The 12,337-nt window shown below is 42.4% G+C and overlaps 1 protein-coding gene across 1 annotated transcript in view; it reads left to right on the top strand.

Annotated features, from left to right (window-relative positions):
* Nucleotides 1–12,337, top strand: part of LOC117532978 (NLR family CARD domain-containing protein 3-like) — a 52,299-nt gene that overhangs the window by 18,995 nt on the left and 20,967 nt on the right. Inside the window, 4 exon segments of the mRNA XM_034196600.1 lie at nucleotides 8,361–8,751; nucleotides 8,753–10,138; nucleotides 10,221–10,394; nucleotides 10,536–10,709. Of these exon segments, the coding sequence (XP_034052491.1) occupies nucleotides 8,361–8,751; nucleotides 8,753–10,138; nucleotides 10,221–10,394; nucleotides 10,536–10,709 (2,125 nt within the window).

Raw genomic sequence — 12,337 nt, 5'->3', positions numbered from 1 at the left:
ACACAAGAGGGCCACACAAGAGGGCCACACAAGAGGGCCACACAAGAGGGCCACACAAGAGGGCCACACAAGAGGGCCACACAAGAGGGCCACACAAGAGGGCCACCACAAGAGGGGCCCACACAAGAGGGCCACACAAGAGGGCCACACCAAGAGGGCCACCCAAGAGGGCCACACAAGAGGGCCACCACAAGAGGGCCCACACAAGAGGGCCACACAAGAGGGCCACACAAGAGGGGCACACAAAAGAGGGCTACACAAGAGGGCCACACAAGAGGGCCCACACAAGAGGGCCACACAAGAGGGCCACACAAGAGGGACACACAAGAGGGACACACAAGAGGGCCACACAAGAGGGCCACACAAGAGGGCTACACAAGAGGGCCACACAAGAGGGCCACACAAGAGGGCCACACAAGAGGGCCACACAAGAGGGCTACACAAGAGGGCCACACAAGAGGGCTACACAAGAGGGCCACACAAGAGGGCCACACAAGAGGGCCACACAAGAGGGCCACACAAGAGGGCCACACAAGAGGGCCACACAAGAGGGCCACACAAGAGGGCCACACAAGAAGGCCACACAAGAGGGACACACAAGAGGGCTACACAAGAGGGCTACACAAGAGGGCCACACAAGAGGGCCACACACAAGAGGGCTACACAAGAGGGCCACACAAGAGGGCCACACACAAGAGGGCTACACAAGAGGGCCACACAAGAGGGCCACACAAGAGGGCCACACAAGAGGGCCACACAAGAGGGCCACACAAAAGGTTCACACAAAAGGGCTACACAAGAGGGCCACACAAGAGTCTTATGTCTGTGACCCCTCCTGTTGTTCATTGATAAGCCTGAAACATGCACTTGTCAAGGTTCAGAGGCACATTTAGCAAATATGGCAGTAGCCATCGATCATCTTAAGATAAGATATATTTTATTGATCCCAAGTTGGAAACATTTGCGTTACTTCAGCATGTGTAACAGTTGTAAATATGCAGTGCTGTTAATTTGTAAATCATTTAGTATAATGATGTCCTTTTTGTTTTTCTGTTATGTTTATATGTATTCATGTGGAACCTACTTGCAGCAGGTCACCCTTGAAAAAGAGATCAATGATCTCAATGGGATTCACCTGCATAAATAAAGGTTTGAAATTAAATGAAATAATCACACAAATTCTGTGTTTTATATTTAAATATTCTTTGTTCTTTATTTATTGAATATTCAATACCTGACAAGGTCGGAGATGAAAAAACGTGTGTCACAGGTTCCTCAACAGGTGCATTACAAGACATCTATCAATATGTGTGTATACCTCCACCATTAAACTGTCCTATTCTGCACATTTCTTATACTATCTACATACATCTTATAAGAGTATAATACATTATGTATAATATCAGTTAACATAAGTGCTTCAACATAGTTAACATTGCTGGAGGTACACACACATATTGATAGATGTCTTGTAATGCACTATTGAGGAACCTGCGACCCAAGTTTTTCATTCATTGCAGAACTACACCATAGTTGTGTAGGCCTATATGATATGTCAATAAACCTTAGAAAATCTTGAAATCTATGTGCAAAATAGTCATTATATACAGTCTTTAATTAACTATTAGTAGAGAATAACGAGTAATGAATATACTTTATAGGGATCCTATTCATATCTAATAATAAAAATAATGAAATTCAATAACATGCTTTAACCACTAGGTGTCCCTTTATATCAGCTGTGCACCTTTATGGTGTAAATACAGCCTATCTACCAATTGGATCAAATATAAAAGTCAGCCGAATTAGTGTTGATACTGCAAGGAGACGTATTGTGTGAAAAGAAATGTGAGATATTGTTTAATGGCTGATATATTTATGATCCACGTCACGTTTTCAGTTTTGGCGGCAGTTCCTCATGTTTGTATAGATGTCTTCTCATCAGGGCTCTATAAATAGAGAACTACATCAGATATGTAATATTTAATGCAGCCGAACCGTGTATTACAATGCCGTTATGTGATGACCTCCAAAGAGAAAAGCAAGAACACTCGGAATAAAGTAATATTTTATTTTTTTAAAATGTTTTCGGATTTCACATCGCATAAACACAATTTCCCAACGTGAATTGCGGCTAAACCATCCAATCGCCGAGCTCAGGATCTTGCCTAAGTCTGTTTCCGGTGTTGTTTATGACGATGTGATGTGAGATGTGAGACTGGAATTGCACAGGGGAAAATAACGTATCTATGCCACAATTTTAGATGCGGATTTTGTTAAACTAATAAGTTTGCACTGTGGACCAACACTATACATTGACGGGGAAGGGGGTAGCAATAAAGATTACACCATTAAACTGTTACACAACATAACAGAAATAATATCGATAGCAGCGTCCCTAGCAACCACCTTGGTAACAATGAAAACGTTGTATAGACACAATTTCCTGAAGTAATCTTCGTAATAACTAGCAAACTAAAGATCATGTGCATCCACTGCACACATCATCTGAAATAACAACTCATATTTCTCGCATCAAATGACATCAAAACGCATTTTAATGGCCAAACTAACTTTAAAATAGGCATTTTACACCGAGAATAAAACGAAGTTCGGCCATGTTTTTTTTGTTCTGCGGGGAGAAATGTGAAGATCACGTGACATAGCCATTGGAATGAATGGTGAAAAAAAACGTAGGGATCTTACAATTTCAGAGGCGTTTTTGTAGAAATACTACGTCTCAAGTTGTGGACCAACGTAGGTATTACACGTTTAGATGTGAGACTGGGTTGGATAGTCATACATATTACTCTTCAAAATGAGCAAGATCAGTCAAAAATCCGCCATAAATCTAAATCAGGGGTGCCCAACCAGTCGATCGCGATCGACCGGTCGATCGCGGGGAGATTCCCAGTCGATCGCGAGATGTGTCTAAAAATAGAACAACAATATTCAGTTTTATCGTTAATGTCCTATAACATAATCTTCCTGTGCCAGAATAATGCACTTGGCAGGCGTGACCCCATGTGTCGGGGCGTGGCTGGTGGGCAGTGCACTAGTTCGCTAACGTTGTCCAGTCCGTGTCAACACACAGGAGTGACAGTCCGCACACACACAAGACCGCAATTATGGCAGAAGCAAAAAAGCCCAAAATATATCATTTTCACTCCGAGTGGAAGGATGATTATTTTTGTATCTATTCCAATTCAAAGTCCATCTGTCTCATCTGCAATGCGAGCGTGGCTTTACCGAAGAAGGGTAATTTAGGAGTGGCATTTCAAAACAGTGCACAAACGCTACGAGACGGAATTCCCTCCTAATTCTGCCCTACGCTCCCAAAAGGGGAGGGGCCTGAAAGGAAGGCTAAATGCACAGCAGTCCATTTTCACCAGGCCCAACAACAAGAGCAAGTCTGCTACCAGAGCATCTTAACGTGTCAGTCACGTTCTTGCGAAACACATGAAGTCTTTCAAAGACGGCGAAGTTGTGAAAGAAGCATTCCTGGAGGCTGCCGACGCGCTTTTTGGGGACAGTAAAAATAACAGCAGCATTTCAACAGGTTTTTGATATGATAAAAACTCAAGTTAGATACCGTTATTAATCAGCTGTAAATTTGAGTTTGTTTGAACTTATTAATTATAATTATTGTACACAATGGTATAAGAATGCAAACTTAAATTGATTATAGTCTATCATCAATTCAGGTTAAGAAACTAGTGTTGCTTGAATCCTATTTTAAAGGCATTTCTTTTTATAATCTACTAAAATGCAACATGTTTGATTCTATTAATTTTGTCTTTTTTATTGTGTAGCTTCAGATCTGAGTTGTCTTATTAGTAAGCCTAATTTATACTTTTGTAGCAACACTATTTTTTATATAATGGCAGTTTTATACAAGTAGAAGTGTGTATTTACCTGGTAGTAGGCTGTCAGTAATGGCTACGCCTCTCTATTTGGACTGGTAGATCTCGGCAGACTGGCAACTTTAAAAGTAGCTCTCGGTTCAAAAAAGGTTGGGCACCCCTGATCTAAATGGAAATAAATGCTCATGCCTCATTGGATAGGTTCAAACTTGCTAAGATCAACAGAAATGTGTAACTTTCTAACAGAAATTAACGAAATTGTGAACACATGCTCTGGGGTCGAGTATAAAATGAGATCTCATGTATCGTGGTGATTTAATAATGTGGACGCGGCCTATTACGTTTTATGACTTTACCATGATCTAGAATACGCTACAAACGCTAAACTGCGTACACACATCACAACTCATGACCTTTAATAGAACGTACAGAAAATGTGTACATTTGTTTTGAATAACATTAGAAACGGGCAAAAGCAAACAAATACCAACTCTTTCTAGAGAGGAGGTCGGAAATACAAAATAATTCAGATGGAATTTCAATGAAAATGAAAAATCTGTAGCTCAAACGACAAGCTGTGGGACATCTGAGAGGAGGGGTATTAATGTGTCCTGTGATGTTCTTGTTGTGATGAGCATGGTGTTGTGTGAAGGTGGAGGCTCTGCTATGGATCAGTGTGAGGACAGAGAGGAGGGAGCCCCCCCTCTCTGTGTGGACATGACAGCCAGACCAAAGCTCAGACGTGAGATCTCCAACTGTCCATGACTCTTCTCCATGTCACAGCTCAGCACTCATTATTCACTCAAAGCTCTGTGTGTTGTGTTTCAGCCCAGAGGACACACACTCTGCTGGACTTGGACCTGGACCTGGACCTGGACCTGGACCGGAACCTGAACCTGGATCTGGACCTGGACCTGAACCTGAACCTGGACCTGAACCTGGACCTTTGAAAAACAAAGAAAGTATTTTTTGCATAAACCCATGTTATTTCAGATGTAAGATTATTTAATATTTGTGTTGGTATCTTTTGGATCTCTGCAGGGAGAAAATATGGCGACACTGAAAAAGATCCTCTTCAGAACTTTAGAACAATTGGGGAAAGAGGACTTTCAAGAATTCAAGTGGCACCTGCAGCAGGAGGTCCTAGGATTTGAAGGAATCCCAAAGAGTCGACTAGAGGATGCATGTCGGACACAAACTGTGGACCACATGTTTCTGAACTACGGCATTAACACTATTAAAGTGACCAGAAACGTTTTGAAAGAGATTAATCAGAATCTTCTGGAGGAGAAATTATCAGAAATTCCATCAGAACCGACAGGTAGGTCATTAGTTAAAAAGGATTGTTACAAACAGGGAACCTGAGTTCAGATAAATCACAATGATAACATGGATTGGATGTGTCCTCCTGATATACCACACAGAGAAACACCACCTGTACATGGTGTCAGGGTTCAGGTTCCCCCACGACCCTGAAAGCTCAGTGGTCAGGGTCAATAGTTTCTAGCAGGGTCACTTTTTAGATCAGCTACTAAAAAGCAACCCTATTAGGCAGACCAGGTCCTCATCCTGCAGTCAGGCACTGGGGTCTACCAACCCAGTCTCACAAAAAAACGTGTTATAACTACGTTGGTCCACAACGTAGGACGTAGTATTTCTACAAAAACGCCTCTGAAATTGTAAGATCCCTACATTTTTTTCACCATTCATTCCAATGGCTGGCGTCTATGTCACGTGATCTTCAACTTTCTCCCTGCAGAAAAAAAAAACATGGCCGAGCTTCGCTTTATTCTCAGTGGAAAATGCCTATTTTAATAATAATAATAATAATAATCCTTATATTTATTATAGCGCTTTATCAAAGACTCTCAAAGCGCTTTACAAATACACATTAAACATACAGATCATACATGTAATGGTCATCTACTGTGGACAATACCCACAGGAGCAAATTCGGGTGAAGTGTCTTGCCCAACGACACAACGGCCTGACGCAGTGGGGCGGGAGCAAGTTTCGAACTGGAGTTCCCCAACGCCCCCTTGATCTGATGATCAAACGCACAGACCACTGCGCCACTCCGCCATTTTAAAGTTAGTTTGGCCATTAAAAAGCGTTTTGATGTCATTTGATGCGAGAAATATGAGTTGTAGTTCTAAAAGACGTTTTCGTATTTCCCATAATAAGAAGTGGCCAGTATTAAACTGTGTACGTCCCTGGAGGTTTAGGGGATAGGAAACACTCAAATGTAAAACATATAATTAATAAATAGGTGAAAATGGCTTGTGCCCATAATGGGCATTACCCACACGCCAGCTAAGGTCAGAAGAGCTTTATTTAACAGCTGGTATTATGTCTGTGACCCCTCCTGTTGTTCATTGATAAGCCTGAAACATGCACTTGTCAAGGTTCAGAGGCACATTTTGCAAATATGGCAGTAGCCATCGATCATCTTAAGATAAGATATACTTTATTGATCCCAAGTTGGAAACATTTGCGTTACATCAGCATGTGTATACAGAGTTGGAAATATGCAGTGGTGTTTATTTGTAAATCATTTAGTATAATCACACAAATTCTGTGTTTTATATTTAATAATTCTGTGTTCTTATTTATTGAATGTTCAATACCTGACAAGGCCGGAGATGAAAAACTTTGGTCGCAGGTTCCTCAACAGTGCATTACAAGACATCTATCAATATGTGTGTACCTCCACCATTAAACTGTCATATTCTGCACATTTCTTACACTATCTACATACATCTTATATAAGAGTATAATACATATGTATAATATCAGTTAAAATAAGTGCTTCAACATAGTTAACATTGCTGGAGGTATGCACAAAGTTTTACATTCATTGCATAACTACACAGTTTGTGTATTATGTCAATAAACCTTAGAAAATCTTGAAATCTTGAAAGGGATGTGCAAAATAGTCATTATATACAGTCTTTAATTAACTATTAGTAGAGAATAACGAGTAATGAATATACTTTATAGGGATCCTATTAATATCTAATAATAAAAATAATGAAATTCAATAACATGCTTTAACCACTAGGTGTCCCTTTATATCAGCTGTGCACCTTTATGGTGTAAATACAGCCTATCTACCAATTGGATCAAATATAAAAGTCAGCCGAATTAGTGTTGATACTGCAAGGAGACGTATTGTGTGAAAAGAAATGTGAGATATTGTTTAATGGCTGATATATTTAAGATCCACGTCACGTTTTCAGTTTTGGCGGCAGTTCCTCATGTTTGTCTAGAAGTCTTCTCATCAGGGCTCTATAAATAGAGAACTACGGCAGATATGTAATATTTAATGCAGCCGAACCGTGTATTACAATGCCGTTATGTGATGACCTCCAAAGAGAAAAGCAAGCACACTCGGAATAAAGTGTTTTCGGTCTGTTTCCGGTATTTGTTTATGACGATGTGATGTGAGATGTGAGACTGGAATTGCACAGGGGGAAAATAACGTACCTCAATGGCCCTGAAGCTCAGTGTTCAGGGTCAATAGTTCTAGCAGGGTCACTTTTTAGATCAACTACTTGAAGAAAAAAAGCAACCCTATTAGGCAGACCAGGTCATCATCCTGCAGTCAGGCACTGGGGTCTACACACCACTGGGTCTAAGGGTCCAATCAATGCCAGTTGGGTTGTAGGTGAAGGAGAGGAACATGGTATACAAACTTCAAACAACCGTCACCCCTCTGCTGGGGACGGATCCGGTGCCGGCTGTGGGAGGTGGAGCAGGACCAACACTAGACAAAGTTGGGCTCACCTCTACACATTGAACCAGCTCTGGAAAGAAACTCCTGGATAGGGATTAGACTCTTTCCTTTTCCAGAGTTACCCAGGTCACCTTTGAGGTTCATTGAGATGAAAGCTGTCCCTGTTCTCTCTGCCGATGCATCGACCAACAGTTCAGAGTAACTTGCTCTCTTGCAGTCTCTGGGTCAGGGCACCAGCTGGGGATACGTTCAGTAGTTAGGCTGGGGCTCCACATTTGCAAGGAGGGGTCAATAGAGTTTTCCATCCACCCTGTCTTATGGACGAAGGGAAAGATTATTACTGTGACCCCCAGGGCGTCTTGTTGATATTAGGCTATTGCAGGATTATGCAGTATTGGGCCAATTACTAAGAGCAATCCACTTCCTGTATAACTGGAGTGAGAGCTGAGTCCACATCCTCAGAGGTCGATCTGCCAGGGTCGTGCCTCGTCTTCCGGCAGCAGGAATAAGAGTCGTCAGGTTTAAGGCCATGGTTCTCTGGGGACCACAGATTGTTTATTCTGGTTTCAAAAATATTTTTTTTCAAGGGCACATTTTTGGAAAGCAACAAGATGCAGTGTCTTGATCCAAGGAAAATAATCTACTGTCTTGTCAGAAATGTGTACAATTATGAACCAAACTTGTGATGGTTATTTTATATTAATTGTAGTATTGTCTCAATTGAGAGATTTCTTTTTCCGTTCATTCAGCGCTTCATTCAGAGATTCTCACTCAGTGCCAAGGGAACCTCAAATTCAACCTGAAGAAAAAAATTGAGAAAATCATAAAAACGGGTAATTCAAGACCTCTAAATGAAATCTACACAGAGATCTACATCACCATGGGAGAAACAACAGCTGAAGAGCATGAGATCAGACAGATTGAAACAGCATCCAGGAAACCAGACAGACCAGAAACAACCATCAGACAAGAAGACCTCTTTAAAGCCTCACCTGGAAGAGATGCACGACTCAGAGTGTTGACAAAGGGAGTGGCTGGCATCGGGAAAACAGTCTTAACACAGAAGTTCACTCTGGACTGGGCTGAAGGCAAAGCCAACCAGGACATCCAGTTCACATTTCCCTTACCTTTCAGAGAGCTGAATAGGCTGAAGAAAAAATTACAGCTTGGTGGAACTTGTTCATCTCTTCTTCTCTGAAACCAGAGAAGCAGGAATCTGCAGGTTTGATCAGTTCTCGGTTTTGTTCATCTTTGACGGTCTGGATGAGTGTCGACTTCCTCTGGACTTCCTCAACACTGAGATCCTGACTGATGTCACAGAGTCCACCTCAGTGGATGTGCTGCTGACAAACCTCATCAGGGGGAAGCTGCTTCCCTCTGCTCGCCTCTGGATAACCACACGACCTGCAGCAGCCAATCAGATCCCTCCTGAGTGTGTGGACATGGTGACAGAGGTCCGAGGGTTCACTGACCCACAGAAGGAGGATTACTTCAGGAAGAGATTCAGAGATCAGGAGCTGGCCAGCACCATCATCTCCCACATCAAGACCTCACGAAGCCTTCACATCATGTGCCACATCCCAGTCTTCTGCTGGATCTCTGCTTCAGTTCTGGAGAAAGTGTTGAAAACCAGAGAGGGAGGAGAGCTGCCCAAGACCCTGACTGAGATGTACATCCACTTCCTGGTGGTTCAGTCCAAAGTGAAGAACGTCAAGTATCGTGGAAAAAGGGAAACAGATTTCCACTGGAGTCCAGAGAGCAGGAAGATGATGGAGGCTCTGGGAAAACTGGCCTTTGAGCAGCTGCAGAAAGGCAACCTGATCTTCTATGAGTCCGACCTGACAGAGTGTGACATCGATATCACAGAAGCCTCAGTGTACTCAGGAGTGTTCACACAGGTCTTTAGAGAGGAGGGTGAACTGTACAAGGACACGGTGTTCTGCTTTGTCCATCTGAGCGTTCAGGAGTTTCTGGCTGCTCTTCATGTCCATCTGACCTTCATCAACTCTGGAGTCAACCTGCTGCCAGAAGAATCAACAACCTCCAGGCTGCTTAAAGTGTTCAGAGACAACCATCAACTTAAACATCTCTACCAGAGTGCTGTGGACCAGGCCTTACAGAGTCCAAACGGACACCTGGACTTGTTCCTTCGCTTCCTCCTGGGTCTCTCCCTGCAGACCAATCAGAAACTCCTACATGGCCTGCTGAAAGAAACAGGAAGTAACTCAGAGATCAACCAGAAAACAGTTGAGTACATCAAGAAGAAGATAAGAAAGAACCCGTCTCCGGAGAGAAGCATCAACCTGTTCCACTGTCTGAATGAACTGAATGATAGTTCTCTAGAGGAGCAGATCCAACAGTCCCTGAGATCAGGAAGTCTCTCCACAGATAATCTGTCTCCTGCTCAGTGGTCAGCTCTGGTCTTCATCTTACTGACATCAGGAAAAGACCTGGACGTCTTTGACCTGAATAAATACTCTGCTTCAGAGAAGGCTCTTCTGAGGCTGCTGCCAGTGGTCAAAGCCTCCAGGAAAGCTCTGTAAGTGGAGATACAAACAACATTGATCAGTTTCAAAAATGATAAATAAAATAAATTGTGTTCAATGCTAATCCTTCCCCAGGCTGAGTGGCTGTAAGCTGTCAGAGAGAAGCTGTGCAACTCTGTCCTCAGTCCTCAGCTCCCAGTCCTCTAGTCTGAGAGAGCTGGACCTGAGTGACAACGACCTGCAGGATTCAGGAGTGAAGCTGCTGTCTGCTGGACTGGAGAGTCCACACTGCGAACTGGAGACTCTCAGGTCAGGATTCTGAATTTTATTTTCAGGCAGTTCAACTTTTAATCCTTTTTATCCAGCCTCAGGTTCATGTTAATAAAGTTTGTCGACATCTGTATCTTCATGCTGACATAACACTGAGTTTACTGTATTCCCTGGTTCCAGTCTGGCAGGCTGTCTGGTTACAGAGGAAGGCTGTGTTTCTCTGGCTTCAGCTCTGAGCTCCAACCCCTCCCATCTGAGAGAGCTGGACCTGAGCTACAATCATCCAGGAGACTCAGGAGAGAAGCTGCTGTCTGCTGGACTGGAGGATCCACTCTGGAGACTGAAGACACTCAGGTATGGACAGACAGACTGAAGGTGTCTCTAATATTTCAAATGTCTTGTTCTTCCTCTCATTTATGACACAGTTATTGACATTATATTTCTTTCAGTTTTTACACCCTCGTTGACGGCTGAGTCCACTCTACTCTTTAACGGACAGCGGTTCAGTTTGGATAGTTCTGACTGAGTTCGGCTAATGGCTAACAGAGCTAAACTCACAGCCGGACTCAGATTCTCTGTTCAGACGTTACAGGCTTACAACACAATCTGCCAGTTATGTGTTATAATTGTATCTTGATTATTTACTGGCCTGCTTTGACCGATGATCAGCATATTACCTAGTCGCTGATGGGAAACCACAATTTACTTTTTGTGATTCTTTATTACGTAAACTGATGATCGACACGTCCAGGTACGCATCCTTTTTTCTCCTCATAATGCCATCATGAACATCACATTCATGTTGATATCAGCAGGAGGAGAGCTGGTAAACTAAGCCGTTAGCCGTTAGCCGTTAGCCTTTGACTGTAAGCAGGTAGCTGTTAGCAGTTAGCACTTAGCTGTTAGCAGTTGAATGTGTACGGGATGCCTGTAGATCGTGTAAGTTTTCTCGAGTCCAGGAGGAAATTAAAAAGAGACAATGGAGTCTCGGAAAGTTTTAAAAAAGGGTAGCCTACTTTAATTCAGTACGTGGTGCTGGACCAACCCAGTCTCACTGGCATTTCGTGTTATAGTCACAACATGTAATCTATTGATTCGTGTTCACCAACACGATTTTTCCCCCTTTTTTTTCGTGTCACACAGAACCATTTTAAAAGCAATGTATTTCTACTGATAATGTGTTTCGTGCCTGCAGCATGTCTTTTTGTCCGTTCGGGTCTTGGAAGACCGGAAGCTGTGGGGTTCATAAAAACATGTTCTTACTCAATATCAAGCCACGATTATTGATTTTATTTTAAATCGTATAATGTCTGACTTTTTTTGTCGTCCGTGAGGAAAATAAATGGCTCAGAGCCTCAGGATACTGAAATCTGTATTTTTTAAAATATTTTTTTCCTTCTAATTTGTTATTATTTTCTGAATAACACACTGTTATTTACTCACCAATAACACACAATTATCCTTGCTTTTATTTATTTGTTTAATTCCATAATCTCGGGCTTTTTTGGCGTCTCCGTCAGGAAACTGAATTTCAAAATAAAAATAACCGGAAACAGACGTAGGCCTATAAGGGACATTTCGAGCTTCATTGCGATACACAGCCACTGAAACTGATTACCCAAGATCCTCAGCTATGGTTTAAGCTCGCTGATTGGATGTTTTAGCTGCCAATAATACCAATAGAAATACATTGCTTTTAAAAAATCGTTCTGTGTGACACGAAAAAAAGGGGAAAATCGTGTTGGTGAACACGAATCAATAGATTACATGTTGTGACTATAACACGAAATGCCGTGAGACTGGGTTGGCTGGCATACACAGAGCATGTACAGAAAGAGAGAGAGACGAGAAAATCCGTGAGCCTCTGTACGATGGACTGGCTCCTCCTCTCCACTGGCTGCTTCGATGGGCCGGCTTCCTTCCTCCGTGATTATTTATTCGCAACATACAAGAAGATAGGCTTTGTGTGTTCATTGTATAAA

The sequence above is a fragment of the Gymnodraco acuticeps genome, unplaced genomic scaffold (assembly GCF_902827175.1).
Source record: "Gymnodraco acuticeps unplaced genomic scaffold, fGymAcu1.1, whole genome shotgun sequence".
In the NCBI taxonomy this organism is placed as follows: domain Eukaryota; kingdom Metazoa; phylum Chordata; class Actinopteri; order Perciformes; family Bathydraconidae; genus Gymnodraco; species Gymnodraco acuticeps.
The sequence above is the reverse complement of the archived record's forward strand: the minus strand, read 5'-3'. Positions and strand labels throughout refer to the sequence as shown.